An 18,404-nucleotide genomic window follows, 5' to 3' on the forward strand; every position below is an offset into this window, starting at 1 on the left:
GAATAGAAGTATTAAAATAAATAAGTAAAAATAAAAATAGAATAAATTATCTTATAAAAGTTATTTTCTTAAATAAATTACTAATGATCTAAAAATTGGCTCTTAGTATTTAAGAAGGCTAAGAGATAAGATAGATGAATGGACAAAAGATCTTTAGGATACAAAATAAATTAAAGGCATATCTCTATAATAGATAAGAAATCAATGGATAGTTTTGGATGTATTCATCAAAGGATAGAAGTTGTCTATAAAGGTAATAACCACCATCTATAAGTAATGGATAATGGAAGTAAGATTTATCTTATTCTATACTCTCTTTATATTTAATCTTGTTGATGTTATGTATTGTGATTTCAAAAATAAAATTTTTAATACGTTAGAATGATTTAAAAACATAAAATATCAAATTAAGCTTTGGATTAGAAAGTATAGTCAATATTATATTTATAAGTTGTACAACATCTAATAATCCACAATTATCACCTTACTTCAAATTGAAAAGTATAAAATTAGCTTCAATATAATTTTTATACTTAATCAAAAAAAAAAAAAAAAAAAAAAATAGTTTATTTCTATTTTTTTTTGTTTATTATATACTTAATCTTAATTTAGCATTCATTAGTCTTTATAACAACTCAATATATTGATCTAATTAAAATAAATTATTATACAAAAATTATAGTATCATTGCTAAATATTATAATTATCTAAAAAAGATGATAGTTATTAATTATCATTAATATAAAATTTCATAACCATTTTGATGTATGAGTTTGATATAAATAAAAAAAATTTACTACATCATCTTAATTAATTTTATTTTTTAAAATATTTTTGAATAAAATTTCTTTTAAAGAATGTAAGAATGAATGTATTTATTTATTTTACTTATGTAGGCTCTATAAGGATATTCAATAATAAAATTTACTTTTCTTGATGAATTTTTTATATTTGGATTATTTTTTTATATGGATATGAACTTTGAAAAAGTATGAACAATCAAATTAGAAATTATAATATTAGGCTTACAATTTGTGAAGTAGAAATGATATTAAAAAACTTTATTAGAATGTATAGTTATCATTGGTGCAACTTCTAGTATATAGATTGTTAAAATAAGAATAAGATATAATTATCTTTGATAAGTTGATAATGGACAAAAGATAATAAAAGAATGAAAGTAACTTACTAATATGGCAGCTAGATTAAGAAGAATCTAGGATTGAGTTAGTTGGATGAAGATGATTATAGATGAATTTCAACTACAATAGATGTAAATTCTTCCTATAAGTAAAAAAATTTTGGAAGTAAGAGGTATCTCATTCTATATTTTTCTTGTGCGCAATAATTTTGATTTCTACTTATGTCTTATTGATTATATTTTTTCAATAGGTTATAGGCCTATACATATTTTTTTGTGCCATTCAAGTAAGTTGATGTCAATTTCTAGTGGTTATACTTGTGTAGAATAGATCTTATAGTATCTGCTAATATTAGGATTTTTAAGATTTAAATATATATTTTGGCATAAAAAAGTGCTGATTTTGACCTTATAGATCTTTGATATTGTTTGGTGGATTCTTAACTCCTAGGATTATGAGTTTAAGACATTATAGAATGACATTGACAGTGTTTTTTTGTGTTGTTGAAATAATTTCACTTACCTTATATATATTGTGAAATAGTTGGTTTGAATGAGTAAAAGATCATGATAGAAAGATTCTTTAGAGTACACATTCTTATTTAAAGCTTTAAAATTTGATTTGAGAATGTTTTGAATGAGAAAGCACTCCATTTTCTACAAAAAGATATTTTGAGATTCTACTAGTATCAAATTGATTTGGTAATTTTGAGTACATAGAGACTTTTTTTTCTTGATATTTTTTATAAAGCTCTTCTCAAATATAGCTTTTAGTGAAGGTGAAGATTTGAGAGTGATTGAAAAATTTAGAAGAAAAAATTTCTACAATTGGAAGGTCAAAATGGAACTTTTCTTACTCCCTTTGGACCTTTGCAACATTATAATTGAAAGTAAAGAGCCTCCAAGTATACACGCAAATGCTAAGAAAAGGAAGGACTTCAAAAGATATGAAAACAAGGCTTTTGGTATAATTGCTACTAATTTGGATGAAGCCAACTTTTCTTACATTATTTCTTACAAATGACCAATAGAAACATAAAAGATTCTTTGCAACATATATGAAAGAAAGAACTTCTTTAATATCATCTCTATAAAGAAAAAATTCTTTACTTTCAAGATGGAAGAAGGTGAAGACCTCATGGCTCATGTCAATAATGTAAAGGCTCTTGAAAATCAATCAAAAATTTTTGATAAGTCTTTAGAAGAGAGTGATATTATCATGACCTTGCTTATGAGCCTTCTTGAGTCCTATAACTACTTTATTATGGCATTGGAATCTATTAAATTAAAAAAACATACAAAGGACTATTTTACAATAAGACTTGTCTATGAAATAATCAAGAGGAAAAAAAAAGAGCCTCAAAGTAAAGATTTGATTCTCTTTTTAAGGTAAGGTAAAGGAAGCTATTCTAATCAACATGGCAATGTTAGAACTTGCTTCATTTGTAAAAAATCAGATTTCTTTGCACAAAATTGCTACAAGGCAAAAAAAAAAAAAAAAAAAAAAAAAAAAAAAATAGAGAAAGTACAAACAATGTATATGAGTAATTTAGAGGATATGATTTTGCATTCATGGCAATTGAAGGCACTTCCATGACTACCATATTTAAGTCGATTAATGATTCTAGTACCACCAAGTACATAACTCCCTACAAAAATTCATTTGTCACTTATGAAGAAATTTTAACAAAAAATATTTTTATGGAAGACAATGGCATGGTATAAGCCATTGAAATGAGCTCTATTGTAGTAGAAATTGTTGTGAAAAGACAAACCAAGAAGATCAGATTGAAGAACATCTTGTGTATATTCAGGATCAAAAAAAACCTTCTTTTGGTGAATAAACTAATTTCACATGGTTATAAGATGTAATTTAATAAAAATAGGTACTTGGTAAAAGTATTAGGTAGAGATGATGTTACCAAGGGCTTTAAAAATGGCAATCTTTACTTCATCAAGTCTAAGAAAGTGAATAGAGTTGAAGAGGCTATATTTGCTGAATTTTCACATAATCAAGATAAATTTGGCATTTAACATCAATGTATTGATTATACAAGAAATAGGTGCCTTATAAGTACACTCATATTAATGACTCTACAAAAAGCTTGAAAAGGCAAGAAACCTTATGTTTTATACATGAGGACTTTTAAATACATTGCTTATGCAAAGGTGCTAAATTATATGAGGTCCAAATTTGATGTAGAAGATACAAAATATGTGTTTGTTAGATATTGTGAAGAAACCAAGACATACATGCTAATATGTTTGCACACAAGAAAATCATTAAAAGTCATGATGTAGAGTTTTTGGAGCATAAAAATACTTGTGAGTACTTAGAGATGTATCCAAGTAAAAATAACTGTATATTTGTAGACACATCTTCAAATTCACTAAAAAAAATAAAAATAAAAAATGATGACAATGAAGATAGTAGAGATATAAATGATGGTGAAGAAGCAAAGAAGATAAAAAAGAAGACCTCTATAATTCTTAGGATCAGTAATAAAGATATTGAACATTATGATGATAATGATGATGATGATAAAGAGTACCAATCTTTGAATGAAAAAAAAAAAAAACAAGTGTGAGTTGTAAGTGTAAATTTCACCCCTCTACCCAAATTACAAGATGGCCTCAATCAAGAGTTACTTTTAATGGATAGTGTGAAGTAGAAGATGCAATGAACAAGAAAAAAAGAAGAAAACAACACAAACAAGTGAAAGAAATGTATACAAGCAAATACACACTCTAAAACTTAGTCACAGTCTGTTTACTGTATTTTTGCCTAGTAAAAGGTAAAAAGTAAAAAGTATATTTTTATATAGGTAATTTTCTTATCTTTCCAATGGTATAAAAAACATATAAATCCGAGTTACTATGAGTAAGTTATGAAGGTTTGAAACAACAAGTAAATAAATAAAAAGTTAAGTGAAAATGTTTTACCTCAAGGATAATTTGCTTATAGATTAAGGGTTCGAGCCTCACTAAGGCTCACATGTAGTGTATAAGGGTGTCTAAAGAGGCCTTGAGGCCTTAGTCTTATCTTCCTACCTATATCCAAGGTGCTACAATCCATATGGGACTTGTACACCTTCCTTCCTACAAGGACTAGACTAGCTATTGGTCCTCCTATTTTTTACTAGTAAAACTCATTTTTTTATATTTTTGACTTCACCATAGTGTTTAAAAATACCCAATTAATTTAGGAACTTTATATAGCCTTCAAATCTTACTCCCTTTATTCATAATGGCTTCCAAAGTGGTAAAACTCATTTTTACCAAGATCAAAAATATTGCTCTAATAATTCCTAAAAAAATATAAATAGATTCTAAATAAATTCTAGAAAATCTTATAATATTTCTATAATTCTAATATCCATGTAAGGCTACATTTTCCTATCTTGGTGATTTTTGAAAATAATAAAAATTAATTTAAATCTACTATAAATCCTATTTTTTTTATACCAATAACTAAAATGATATCAGGTTCTTTCTCATGCTTCTTCTACTACTAATATTTATAGTTTTTATAAGTAATACATATAGATAGAAGACCAAATCCTGAAACCTGGTCTTAATAAATAATTCTTATTATTCAATAATGAATAAAAATACTAAACCAACATAGATAATTGCCTCTAAGACTTATTAAGACTCCATTTCTACCACTAACATTCTAATTTCCTATTTTTCTAAAGATTTCTATACTAATTACTATATATTATGATTTAAAGTATTCTAAATGTGTATTTTTATCCTAAAACAATAAGTGAGTCAATTTGATAACTCATATGAATCATTAAATCAATTCATTAATTGTTTTAGGATAAAAAGATGCATTTGGAGTGCTTAGAACCACAATTTATAGTAAATAGTATAGAAATATTTAGACAAATAGAAAATTAAAATATTAGTTGTAGAATTGGAATCTTAGTAAGTCTTGGAGGTAATTATCTTAGTTGATTTAGTATTTTTTACTTAGTATTGAGTATTGAGAGATATTTATTAAGGTCAATATTTGTATTGGCCTTCTATCTATATAAATTATTTATAAAAAAAACTATAAATTTTATTTAGTAGTTAGAAGAAGCATAAAAAGAACCTCATGTCTTTTTATTTAGTTGTAAAGAAAGTATAATTTATGATAGATTTTAATTAATTTTATTACTAAAAAAACCATCAAGATAAGAAATTATAGTCTTAAACTGATATTAGAATTTTAAAAATATTATAATAATTTTTAAATTTTATTTAAAATTTATTAAGAATTATTTAGGAATTTTTAGAGTAATTTCTAAGACTTTGATAAAAATGAGTTTTACAACTTCGGTAGCCATTATGAAAAAATGGAGTAAGATTTGAAGGCCACAAAAGATTTTGAAGCTAATCGGGTATTTTTAAACATCATGGTGAAGTCAAAAATGCAAAATTATTGGTTTTACTAGTAGAAAATAGGAGGACTAGCAACTAGTGTAGTCCTTATAAGAAAAGAGATGCAGAAGTTCCATATGGATTGTAGCACCTTGAAGGTAGTTAGGAAGATAAGTCTAAGGCCTCGTGGCCTCTCTTAGAGACCCATATATACTATTTATGAGCCTTGGTGAGGATCAAGCTCTTGATATCTTAAGTAAGTTATCTTTGAGATAAAAATTATTTACTTAATTTTTCATTTATTTACTTATTATTTTTAAACCTTCATAACTTACTCATAATAACTTGGATTTATATGTTTTTTATATCATTGGAAAGATAAAAAAATGATATTTATAAAAATATATTTTTTAATTTTATTTTTTACTTTTTATTGGATGAAAACTCAGTGAATAGACTTTAACTAGTTTAGTGGTTTAGAATTGCTTAATTGCACTTATTTCACTTATTTTTGTGATTTGCTTCTTTTGTTCTTGTTCTTACTACTTTTGCTTTATATCACCAATTACAAGCAACTCTTAATTGAGGCCATCTTGTAATTGAATTAAAGAGTGAATTTTACACTCATAACAAGCTTTAAAGAAAAAACAAATTAAAATAAAGCATAGAGTGCAATAAGATGAATCTTCTTCAAATAAAAGAAAATATCTTTTGAGAGAAAGGAGACTATGTGGTGAATGGTAAAGAATTACATATTTCCTCAAATAAGTGAAGAACATATCAATGTTGCACTTTTTGTTGATTGATTGAATTTTTATAATGCAATGAAGTCCATAGATGCTATGAAGTGAGAGAAGGCCATGAAAGAAGAATACAAATCATTTATAGAAAATAGAATGTAGAAATTAACTTAACTTCCATCAAATCAATATTCAATTGGTTGAAAGTAGATGTTTAGAACCAAAAGGAATATAATAGATAATGTTGTGAGATATAAGGCGAGATTAGTTGCTAAAGGCTACTTATAAGTTCTTAATATTAATTTCAATGAAAAATTTGCTTTTCTAGCCAAATTTACTACTATTGAAGCTATTGTGGTAATTGAAATAGCATTAGATTTTGAAATGCATCAAATAGTTGTAAAGACAACTTTCTTGAATAGAAAGTTGAAAAAAGACATATACATGGATCAACTTCAAAGAATTTTTGAAGAAAGAAAAAAATACCTTATTTGTAAGTTGAAATAATCTTTGTATACACTAAAACAATCATTAAGGGCATGGTACCAATATAATGACACATTTTTTATGATTCAAAGGTTTATAAGGAGTAAAGCTAATCATTTTTTGTATATAATGCAATCAAATGAATTTATATTGATTTTCATCTTTTATATTGATGATTTAATAATATAGAATAATACCATGAAAAAGATAGATTGGTTGAAAGCAAAATAGAAAAAGAGTTTGAAATGAGTGATTTGAGAAAGCTCTAGTATTATTTAAGAGTGGAATTTGTTAGAAATTATTGTAACAAGACTATTACAATGAGCCAAAGCAAGTACATTAGAGAGGTGTTGAAAAAAATTCAATATGGGAGAGTATAAGTCCATTGGAACACCTTTGGAAGCCAATTTGAAGTTGATGAAGATCATAGATGACGAGTTTTCTGAAGTTGAAGATAAAATGAAAGATGTTCCATATAAAACAAGAGTAAACTTACTTATATATGAAATGGTTGGTACAAGGATGGATTTTGCATATTTGATGAGTATTGTAAGTCAACACATGTTAAAGGCTTGACTAATCCATTAGCAAACTATTAAGATGATTATGATATACTTAAGAGACACTTTGAACTTCAAATTGTGACTTGGAAGAAATAATATAGCATTACATAGTTATTTTGATGCAGATTGGGCTAGAGATGCAAATTTTAGAAAGTCAACAACAGAATATGTGTTCTTTGTTAGAATGGGAGTAATCTCATGGAATTCCAAGAAACAACTAACAATTGCAAGATCTATAATAATGGCGGAATACATTGTAGCAAGTCAAAGTACAATAAATATAATTGGATTAAGATAAATTTAGAAGACATTTAACTTATACAATTAGAAGCAACTCTATTGAAGTGTGATAACCAAGGATGTCTTACTTTTATAAAGAATTTAAAGTATTACTTAAGAATCAAGGACATTAATATTTAACATCTTTTTATAAGAAAGAAGATTGAAATGAGAATTATTGACATAAAATATTATATAGTAGAAGACATGCTTACTAATTTGCTAACAAAAGTACTAGTAAAGGATAGGCATCAAAAATTGAACAAGATACTAGATTTAAAAGCCTTTGAATAATAACAAAATTAAAGTATTAAAATAAAAATGAGATATAATTATCTTTAATAGATTGCTAATAGTTAAAAGATAATAAAAGAATGAAGGTAACTTACTAATGTGACAGCAAAGTTAAGAAAAATCTATGATTAAGTTGAATGGATGAAGTTGATTATAGATGAATTTTAATTATAATAGATGTAAATTCCTCCTTTAAATAAAGGATGTTGGAAGTAAGAAGTATTTCATTCCACACTTCTCTTATGTGCAACAATTTTGATTTCTACTTACTTGTGTCTTATTTGTTGTATTTCTTGAATATAGATGAAGTTACAATTTTAATATTCATTGATACTTCAAGTTGGCTAATTCCAAATGTCTCATAAAGTTTGCAATTTATATTGTTTTAGTTTCTAAATATATAAAATAATATATATATATATATATATATATATATATTAATTATATAGAGTTGAAGGTTGAGATGAAGGGCCAAGAATAAATAAGATAAAGATAAAGGTTGGGAATAAAAGAAGGGAGGGAAGGAGAGAAGGGGTGTTTAGGATAAAAGTTGAAAACCAAGAAGATTGAAAGTAAGGACTAGAAACAAAGAGGATTGGTATGAGGGCCATGATTCTAATGATGGTTATGATAGATAGGATGATTTAATAAATAGATGATTTGATTTAATAATGTCTATAATTTTTTTAATTATAAATATTATTAGCAATTTTATCCTATATATATATATATATATATATATATATAATATTTATGATGTAATTATTTTTAATGACATCTAAAGAGTCTTATCAAAATTTAATAAATGATACTTTTTGATTTTAAGTTTATTAATTTATAAAACCTAATGTATAATAAATTACATGTCAATTTTATTAAGATTATTTAAATTCTTTGTATAGATTAAAAATTTATAAATTTTATTCTATTATTATTGTAAATAGCTTAAACTTACACTAGAAGCATATTCCAAATCGCCATATGCATATCTATTATGTCTATATATACACCAAAGACCTCTAACTTGTTGCTCAAAATACTGTCTTCTTTATCTTGGCATATATCTCAAACATCCTCTCCTTCTTTTCCTAGGTGGAAGCCCTAATTCTCTCATCTCCTTCTTTTTTTGTCTTGGCACAAGTTCCAATTCTCTCTTCTCCCTCTCTCTTATCAAGGCAGCAAAAACTAAAAAATTAAGGACAAAGTCCAAGACTTGCATCATACATTGGAACAAGGAGGAAGAAGAAGACATTTAGGACTCACACTGAGACAAAGAATAGGAGAAAGTCAAGACAAATAGGAGGGAGAAGAAGGAACTAAGATTCATACCAAGACAAGAAAGAGGAGATTTACAGCAGCCAATCAAAGGCCTTGACTGTGTATAGATATAGTATGTGTGTATGTAGCATGAGCCAATAGCTAATTGATAATCACTCATGTTATATTGATTGTATAGTCCATATGTATTTTTGAAGCTCATTTCAAAAACATACAAAAAAAAAAAAAAAAAAAAAAACTTCAATTTTTTTTAAAAGTTGAAATATAAACAAAGTTTTTGATTGAACAGTATATGATTATCAGAAGATGTGCAACGCAGAAATACAAGAAATATCAATTAATGCATCCTGGTTAGTATTTAGCAAATTTAAGTAGGTTTGTTTCTTTAGAGTTACTGAAATTTTTGGAAATTATGTATGCCTGATTGTTTGACGATAATTTTGCACTTCAAACATCCTCTTACAATGTTGAACTGTATTGAAATTTTCACTATAAGAAGCCATTTTCATTACTGTTGGTAAATTTAAATTCGGAAGCACTTCCGCACACAGTGATAGGATGAGTGAATATACATATACATATATATATATATTTCTCTCGTACTATGTTCTACCTCATCGCAAGTTGACCTGCATATTGTGATAACCTTAACCTTTCTTCAGTACCTAGTAGCTCAAAAATCTTATTTGGCGGGGCTTGGACTCTACAACATCCCATTCTTCATGGAAGTCCTGCACTGTCGCTAGACGTCAGGACCCTTGATGATGCACTGCAAAAATGGCATGAACTGAAAGCGCCAGTGGGGCACGATTGTTAACCCATATAAAATAGTATACAACCTGTGGAGACTTGGTTTCTTAACTTGCTTCACCAGAATGAAGTTCCTGAATTCGGACACACACTGGATGTCAGTGGTACTCTCCAGGTAGGAGTGAACAATGCAGTCGCAAGAGGCCCACCAGATTTCGTAACAACCACTTCAACTTCAACCACCACTCAGCAGACCTAGTCTGTGAGTAGATTGTTAAATGAATAGTAGAGATGAAGCACCTGGCTGCGGTAACTCGACTTGGAGCCGCACGCAAAGACATAGAATATTCAGACGGACTGGAAGATGTCTTGGAAGAAGTCTTATCTGACTCAGATGCAACGCTTAGCTGACTGACAAAACGTAAGACTTGTGTTAGAAAATGACAGTCGTATACCATCATATTTCGAAATCACTTGCAAAATGTCTCTGCATTCTTACACGAGGAAGCGATACCCAATTCCTACATTATTTCTGAAAAGGAAGAAAGTAAAAAGAAAAAAGAAAGAAAGCAAGAAAAAGGTTGTTGTTTAAGTATGCTACAAACCAGTATCAAAAAGTATCATTGAACGTTGAGTCAGCCTCAAGATCGTCCCATTCAAGCTCTGCGTCTTTGTCCTCAAAGTCTGGCAGACTCGAGGTGAGATTCAGTGGGACCTCGAGAGGAGGTGGTGTCTGCGTAGCACACGGAATTCAACAAGCACAGATCAGACAAGTAATGTAAATGGTGTGAGTCTGATAATCGGAACCACCCCCCAGCGTTTATGGGTTTGAATGGATACACAAAGAAGGAACTACATGCTTGGTACCACACAATTCATTCTCGAACAAACCACGAGAGAGATGGCACTGGAACTGCCTCGAAGCATTTGAACTAATACATACCATGATGCGTATGAGAGGCCAGTTGATGTCTTTGAAAAATGGGTGATTCTTGATGTCATTTGCACCACGATAAGAGCCAAGCCTCTTCAGAGGATCTTTGTTAAGAAGATCTCGTATCAACAGCTTAGCTTCCAAACTCACCTGCAAGCCGTTCTTGTCAAAGTCAAATCCTCATTGCTCAAGACTAGATACTTCGGCATTAACTGAATACAGTCAAGATACTGATCCAAATAGTATTGGAGTTCTAAATGTAAGACATCTCCAGTCAATCATGCTCAGAAGCTTACAGGAATACTTGATGGGAAGTAGAGCTCCTTCTCTAGAATGTTTGAGAAAGTGTTTTGTCGATTCTTCCCTCTGAATGGCGTACGTCCAAATAGCATCTCATATAGCAATATACCTAAAGCCCACCAGTCCACAGCGCTGCTATGCCCTAGACCCGAAATGATCTCCTGTGCAACCAACACGGTCAATTCAAAGAGGTTACAATCAGGAAGTCTAGGTTTGAATCGAAACATGAGAAAATCTGATCATGCAGTCCACACACTTTGCAAACTCCAAGAGCAGCTAAGAAGAGGTATCCTCACAGGGGCAATATACTCTTCGGTCCCCACGAAAGAGTTCGATGATGTCACTGGCTCAGCAAAGATCACAGGGCGAGGAACATTCTTAGACTTCTTCCTGCTTTTCTTTTTTGGCTTCGGAGGTGTGACCATCTGCACAGCATTGTTCCAGATTTTTCTGCATTTTAGTAAAAGTACACGGTAATCGGGTTCGACATAGCCAAGTCGCACAAGAACTGAAAACAACCAAATCAGGAAACGGGAATAAGTTTAAGAGAATTCGAGCTAGATCATCTGTATTCCATGGGTGGCCTGCTACTTTGTCTCGGGTGTTGAATATGAATAAACCTCATATGTAAGACTTCTCAATTTTTTAAGTATTTTATTGGGCATTTAGCTCGTCTGACACCACACTATTTGATAGTTCTCCCCGTTCATGGAACTAGATTCGTGATCCCAGGTATAGAGCAGGAAACAAACCTCCACTCGAGGTGAGGATACGAAAGACAGGTCAAAATCAGTGAGTTGCACATGTCCACTAGCTGTGACCAAGATGTTTTCTGGCTTCAGGTCTCTGTAGACCACTCCTGAAAACGAAACAGTCGTGAAAAGTACGTTAGGAACAAGGGACCTGTCGCCCACTTCTAGAAAACGGACAAAACCTCCATAATTTCAATAATAACGATTCAAGGCAAGAGATGGGAGGAGCATAGTGAGGGCCAATTGAATTTACCTATGCAGTGTAGATACTCTAGCGCAAGAACCACCTCAGCAGCATAAAACCTGCCAGAACTCAAGGTCAGTTCAGCCAGTTAGTTGAGGGCTAGTTGATCCGGTTTGTTTTAGAAGTAAATGAAATTACAATCCATATTGTACAACAGCAGCCAACACGCCATCTCAAGCCACACCTGGCAGAGTCCTCTTGAAAATGCTTTTTAGGCTGTCTCTCGAGCACCAAGAAAAGCTCTCCACCAGGACAAAAGTCCGTAATCAAACAAACGTGTGTCATAGTCTGCACAAATCAAAACAGCAAAAGTATTACAAACGCACTCAATCTATACAAACCTGCTTCAAAACTCAATTAATCACTAGGAACTTGAAAGTCCATAGAGAGCAAGAACATATTTCGAACCTGAAATGATGCATACAGAGTGGGTAGAAAAGGATGATCTACAAGGTCCAAAATAAGCCTCTCAGCACAAGCTCGATGCACCTTGTTGCGATCCAGCATAACTGTCTTATCCATAGCCTTCATGGCAAAGACATGGCCAGTTCCGCGCAGTGATACGAGGTGTACACTTCCAGTATCGCCGCAACCCAGAGGTTTGATGGGCTTGAAATGCTTCAATCCCAACTTCTGTCCACTGCTCCTCACCTACTCATAGCGAGAATATAACTTCTTAAAGCTTGCGTTCGAATTTGTGCATTACTGGAGAAAAAGAATTCAAATAGATTAGATACGACAACAACAACCAAGAATATGATTCGAATATTACCTTAATCAAGGCTTTCCATGCTGCGGTTCCACCCATGTGTGGCTTGGGTTTCACAAACTCTGAATGGTTCGCCCACAAGTCCTCCGGTGACTGCAATCATCAAGCGTGCATAAATAGCCCTTTCTTTAGTACGATTCAAGTGAGGAAAATAGTGCTACTCTATCAAGATCGACATTTCCCATTCGTAATGGCACAAAAAACAAGCAATGTGACTCACCGTATTTGCATCTGGTAACTCACGAACTGCCACGTCGATATTCCTTGCAGTTTCTCGTACCTGAAACAGGGAATGCAGTAAGGTTACAGATTCTAGGAATGGAATGCATAGAATTTTCTGTGAAACTCAATTGCCGTGAGGTCACGATCTACTCATCAGAGGCTAGAAAATGTGGTGGAATTTATATGGCTCGCACCAGCTTTGCACTCGCTTTCTCCGTATTATCAGACAGTCGATGACGAACCGGTTCCACATACTGACTCCCATCCAGCTGCACTCCGATAAAGTACTGCAACTCCCCCTGAAAGAAACCATATGACGCTAAGCATTAGCTATGTCCTCAGAGCTCCAGATACTCATCATTCGGAGCCGGATCTTCAATACTGAAAAACTGAAACTAGAAACACAGCATTTGTACCCTTTGATCGCGCATGGCCTGCAGATGGAAGAGATTCCAAAATGGTTTCCCTGCAATTGCCACCAGTCACCAGTCAAGTACCAATAATACCAGATTTCAAATGATACAAACGTAGGTACAAATCTTCCGTTCGAATATCATTGTGGATAATGCAACAAGTAGTTCAAGGATGTTTCGCGAGCTATGATCAGTTACCGCTCTTAGTGTAATTCAACAATTGGACTGTGATATCTCTATTCTCTTTGATTGCGTCTCTTATCTGTTGCACAGTGTTTTGATCTGTGTCTTGGCCTTGCAAAAATCTGCAAAACTCTCCAATATTTGATAGTATCAGCGCACAGCTGCTTCAATTTGGATTCAGAATGTACAGCCGCTCTAGCAGAGACATCGGATAGTCCTCCAAAAACAGAATTTAACTGGTTATGGTGTATGGCATTGACCTGCAGTTCCGACCCAGAACCTCCTCTCGAGTATACTCAGTCAATTCCAAGAACTCGTCAGACGCAAAAATCTGCATCACAGGGGCCACGCAATTTCAGTCTCACCATCAGTGAAAGTACCTGCAAGTACATCCACATCAAGCATGGTACAGCAACATCAGGGGACCATTGAACGGTTGAAAGTACAAGAAGCTTACAATTGGATTGTCAGGGAGCCGAGGATCGGTAATGACAAAGTTTTTGTCGATTCGCTCAAGCGTGGTGGCCAAGTCGATTCCTCTACGGATACCCAGAGTACGGTCAAAGTCGTCTTGGCTCTCAGGCCGCTCATACCCCAGCATTACAACCTCTGGATCGAACTCGGATTCCGGGATATCTTCGTGCATCAATCGTTGCGACTTCCCTATCCCAAGGAGGGATAAGAATCCTGACGTGCGCTTGCTGCGAGTGGTAGACATGAGATCATGTTCCGACACTCCGGAAAGCTTCTGGTGGCGCAAGCTGGGGTGAGGTTCACTGGAGCCACGGTGGCTGTGCTCTTTGACGTTAGAGAACTTCGGCGATGAGATTGAGTGAATGCCCGGGAGTGGGGACACGAACGAATCTGCTGCAATCGCTTGTGTCGGCGGAGTCACTGGCGGCGGTTTCTTGAAGGCTCCCACTAGCTCAGTCACCGATTCTGTTGCTTTATCTTTCTGCCGAGCTGCAAACAAAAGAATCCAGAGCCACAAGCACTCAATTAATCAGTAATGCATCTCGAAGTCTACAAATGAAATCGTGAAAATTGACGCTAGGACTACTCAGAAATTGCGATGTTACAGGCGCGCTCTTCGGCAAATTCAGTCAGAAATTCTCAGCAAGCAAAACACACCGTCGTATCGGATGAGCGACTCGGGCAGACCGTTGGGACGTCGAGCCACGGCTTTAGCACCCTCAGTGTACTTGCTCACTTCCACTTGCATCCTGTACAAACCAAAAGCTCCCAAATCAATTCAAAACCAGCAATTCATTACAACGAAACTGCTTAGGTCTTCACTGCAATTCGAGAACAAAAGTACAATATAAATATAATAATAAAAACGTGATCAATTGGTCGTCAATGTGGAAAGCTTTCAGTCCTCACCCAATGAACTTGATGACCTTGTCATTTTCGTCCTTGATTGGCGTGATGGTTAGCAAATTCCAGAACTGCGTCCCATCCTTTCTGTAGTTCAGTAACCGGCCACAGAAAGGCTTCCCAGTCCTCACAGCCTGCCGAATCTTTTCAACTTCCATGGGATCCGTGTCAGGGCCTTGCAAGAATCGGCAATTGTAGCCGATCACCTCCTTCGGGCTGTACCCAGTCATGCTGAAGAATCCCGCACTCGCGTACATGATGGGGTAGTCCGGTTTCGTTGCATCTGATACCACAAAGGTTTGCTTGAAGGAAGACAATGCGTCAAGTAAATCCTCCGAAACACGCACAGGTACCTCCTCTGACACCTCCGAGTGTGCTCTCGAGCCTGGTCTCGTGCGTGGAATATACTCCGACTTTTGGTACTCTTCAGAGAATCTTCGATAAGAGCCAGATGGTCTCTGGTAATTTTCACTTGATCGCCTCATCCGCATTTCCTCTGACTTACGAGTGGTCACGCCTTGCGATTGTCCATCTACGCTAGACCTGAGCACGAGTCCCCATTCAGCAACTCTCTCAGCCATGAGCTCCTGCGACAAAGAGTTTTCCTTCACGGGCTTCATTACATCCCTGTCACTCGCGTGATCATTGCCCCGAGACGATTGTGAGTTGCTGCGAGAGTTTCTGGCAGAATTCATTTTCGATGTCAGCCCTTCTACAACCATAGCCCTCTCTGAAAGAGATTTCTCGATCTCTGCCAATTTGCGGCTGCTCTGTGCCAGAGCTGGAACTGTTGAGGTCACCTTCGGACCGAGTGAATGTTGTGGTGATTCGACGTCTACTCCGCTCCAGCTGCTGAGCGACCCCGAGACGCTTTGCAGAAGATTGGGGCTGCCTTCTTGCGGCTCAATGTTCTCCGCGACTGCCGGACCGCCATATACCCCCGCTTGCATGAGCCGCGGAGCACCGCCGAATACTTCCAGAGAGCCTCGGTTTCCCCTGTCCATGGGCTTCTTATTGTTACCGGCATATGACCCAAACGTTGGGAAACTCGTTGAGGGCTCCAGAGACGGCATCCTGAAATGCTCGGAGAATTCCTGCTGTTTCCTGTCTACGCCTGAACTCCCCGAACTCACTCTCCCAAATTCGTCCATCAGTCAGCGTGGCTGGTGTAAGTAGAGATGGCCATCATCGTCAACGACATCAACGTTTGTGCGAACCATCTTAAATCAAACGGAGGCTCTTCCACTTCAAGGGAGATGGTCGGCTGGACATATTCACACACAAAATGTCAAAACCATTCTCGCAGCATATCTGTCTGTACGGACCCAAACCAATATTGCTCAATCATGCACTTCGAATTGACGAGTAGTTATTGAATCTCTAGAGAATCTAATTTTGAAGAGGTTCAATCAACTCCCGTCGTAGCTTTGCATGTTCCAAAAAACGACTGCAATGTGCCTTCGTTTCGTAAATGTACTCTTTGCTTCCGAATACAAGTACCCGCTAACAACGTACATTGACAAATGTTGAGCAAAGATTAACACAAAGAAACTCGACTCAAAGTGTCGACGTGAGACGGGTAAGGTCGTGTTCTGCAGCTGTTATATCGAAGTTGGCGTGAAACACAGGTCCTCGCAGAAATATTCTAGTACAAAAAGTTTGTATACCCCCACCATTTTCCTGGCATCGAATAGCTGAACTTTCCACTCGCCACAACTCTGAGGAATTTGAACCTGAGAATCTCTAGTTACTCCACTCAAATTACCTTGAAAAACTGAAACAGTAAACGTTTCTCCAATTATTCTTCAACGTCTGAATTCTTCAACCGCGGGCCAGCGGGTGTGCTGGCGAAAAGATTGCGTCTGTACACTGCTCGGGGTTTCTGACCTCTATCTAACGCCCTCTAAACTTTACTGTGGAGTATGCTGTTACAAAATAAAAAATCTAAACTCAGTCAATGCAATTATCTCTCCCTCTCACAACATGAAACACTGACAGCACAGAGAAGGGATGGGGAAAACGAGCCACCAAGGCATTTCATAAGTTTCAAAGCACCAGCGTAAAATCATCGAAACAAGCAGGAAATACAATTCGGATTTCGCACTGGCAGAACTTTGCAGCTGTGACAGTAATCTTGATAAAATTGGAAGAGAGGAGTGAAGGTGGAGGCGTATCCACGAGCACCTGTAACCTACCCCCCCCCCCCCCCCCCCCCCACGATAAATCTCAGGTCTTAAACAATGAATCCCCACAGCATTCGACGAAGGCAGAGAGTGCTGCGTACCTAGTGACCCAAGGTAGCAGGTTGGTGATGGTTGAAACCTGCGTTCGAGCAGAAAAACAAGGATAGCGAAGCCAGTAGAAGAGAGTCTAGAGATTGATTTTCGAGGGAGGTAGAGGAGCTGTGACGACCTTGAGGGAGCAACTGAAAGAGGAAGTTGGAAGGGATGAGTGTGGAGCGGTAAGAGCGAGAAGGCAAATTTGGGAGAAAATCTTGCTTGGGTTGCATTAGCTATAACAGATAGGCCGTTCATAATTATCCATTTCAACACAGCCAGGGGGCTACCAGACAACTATCTACGTCGCAGGCAGCTGGAGATGAGGCAGACCAGAGAACGAGTGTTTGGTTCCCGCTCTGATCTGCTTCGCGCGCTTCCTCACCATTTGTGGTGAACCATTCACCGTCTCTTTCTGTGGGCCCAGCCAACCGTATGTAGTGTGGCTGTGTGGGTGTGTGCCTCATCCTCGGATGCGAATTTCATCCTTCCCTTCCTCGTGTGAGTGAGTAAATCCAAAAGATTCCTTCGAAACTCCTTTTCTACAAGAATACACCAAGGACCATCTCTGACTTTCCATGATTAGCACTGTGTAGTTTCGCCTTTGAGGATTGATTGGCGACCAAGGCAGTTTTCTAATGGTCTGCTGCAATATGCACTAGAGATTGGTGCCTGAGTGCTTCAATCTTTCGTTGCACAGCTGGCTGGTCAATAATCCTGAGTAGTAATCACTTTTTCTGGAACACAATTTGATCCGACATGATTGGTAGTGACGATTATTCCCGATACAGGTGGTGGTTGGAAATCACTGGGAACGGATGACAATCATTCAGTGCAGCCAGACTTCCGTGGCTGAGGAATCTTCACGACATGGCCATTGAGAGAAGCACACCAGATGCCAGCGCAGTCCAACTGTGAGGCAGCTGCGTTTCACTCCTTTTTTCGATCCTACTGTGCTTGTGCCTCGGATATGCCGAAGCGTACGAGTTTTATCTATTCGTATCATGGAAGGCAGTCAAACGTCTGCTTTAA

At 35.3% G+C, this 18,404-nt stretch overlaps 1 protein-coding gene across 6 annotated transcripts; it reads right to left on the reverse strand.

The window, feature by feature from the left end:
• Positions 1-9,625: 9,625 nt before the first annotated feature.
• On the reverse strand, positions 9,626-17,767 carry LOC112274209 (phototropin-2). 6 transcript variants are annotated; one of them, XM_090245924.1, is made up of 22 exons: positions 17,381-17,592; positions 17,201-17,287; positions 16,862-17,021; positions 15,103-16,360; positions 14,851-14,942; positions 14,177-14,682; positions 13,980-14,050; positions 13,735-13,841; positions 13,540-13,589; positions 13,318-13,422; positions 13,122-13,181; positions 12,905-12,994; positions 12,541-12,783; positions 12,317-12,420; positions 12,142-12,191; positions 11,889-11,995; positions 11,433-11,561; positions 11,133-11,297; positions 10,846-10,986; positions 10,508-10,635; positions 10,203-10,313; positions 9,626-10,036 (listed from the first exon to the last, which is right to left on the reverse strand). In XM_090245924.1, the coding sequence occupies exons 4-20, from the start codon at positions 16,245-16,247 to the stop codon at positions 10,513-10,515; spliced, it is 3,288 nt and encodes a 1,095-aa protein (XP_090102050.1). In that variant the 5' UTR covers positions 16,248-16,360; positions 16,862-17,021; positions 17,201-17,287; positions 17,381-17,592; the 3' UTR covers positions 9,626-10,036; positions 10,203-10,313; positions 10,508-10,512. The 6 variants fall into 6 exon arrangements, with proteins under 6 accessions (XP_090102050.1, XP_090102049.1, XP_090102052.1 ...); XM_090245923.1 differs by having other exon boundaries at positions 17,185-17,287; positions 17,381-17,521; XM_090245926.1 differs by lacking the exon at positions 17,201-17,287 and having other exon boundaries at positions 12,622-12,783; positions 17,381-17,721.
• Between the last annotated feature and the right edge of the window lie 637 nt (positions 17,768-18,404).

This window comes from Physcomitrium patens, chromosome 21 (genome assembly GCF_059467195.1).
Source record: "Physcomitrium patens ecotype Gransden chromosome 21, ASM5946719v1, whole genome shotgun sequence".
NCBI lineage: Eukaryota > Viridiplantae > Streptophyta > Bryopsida > Funariales > Funariaceae > Physcomitrium > Physcomitrium patens.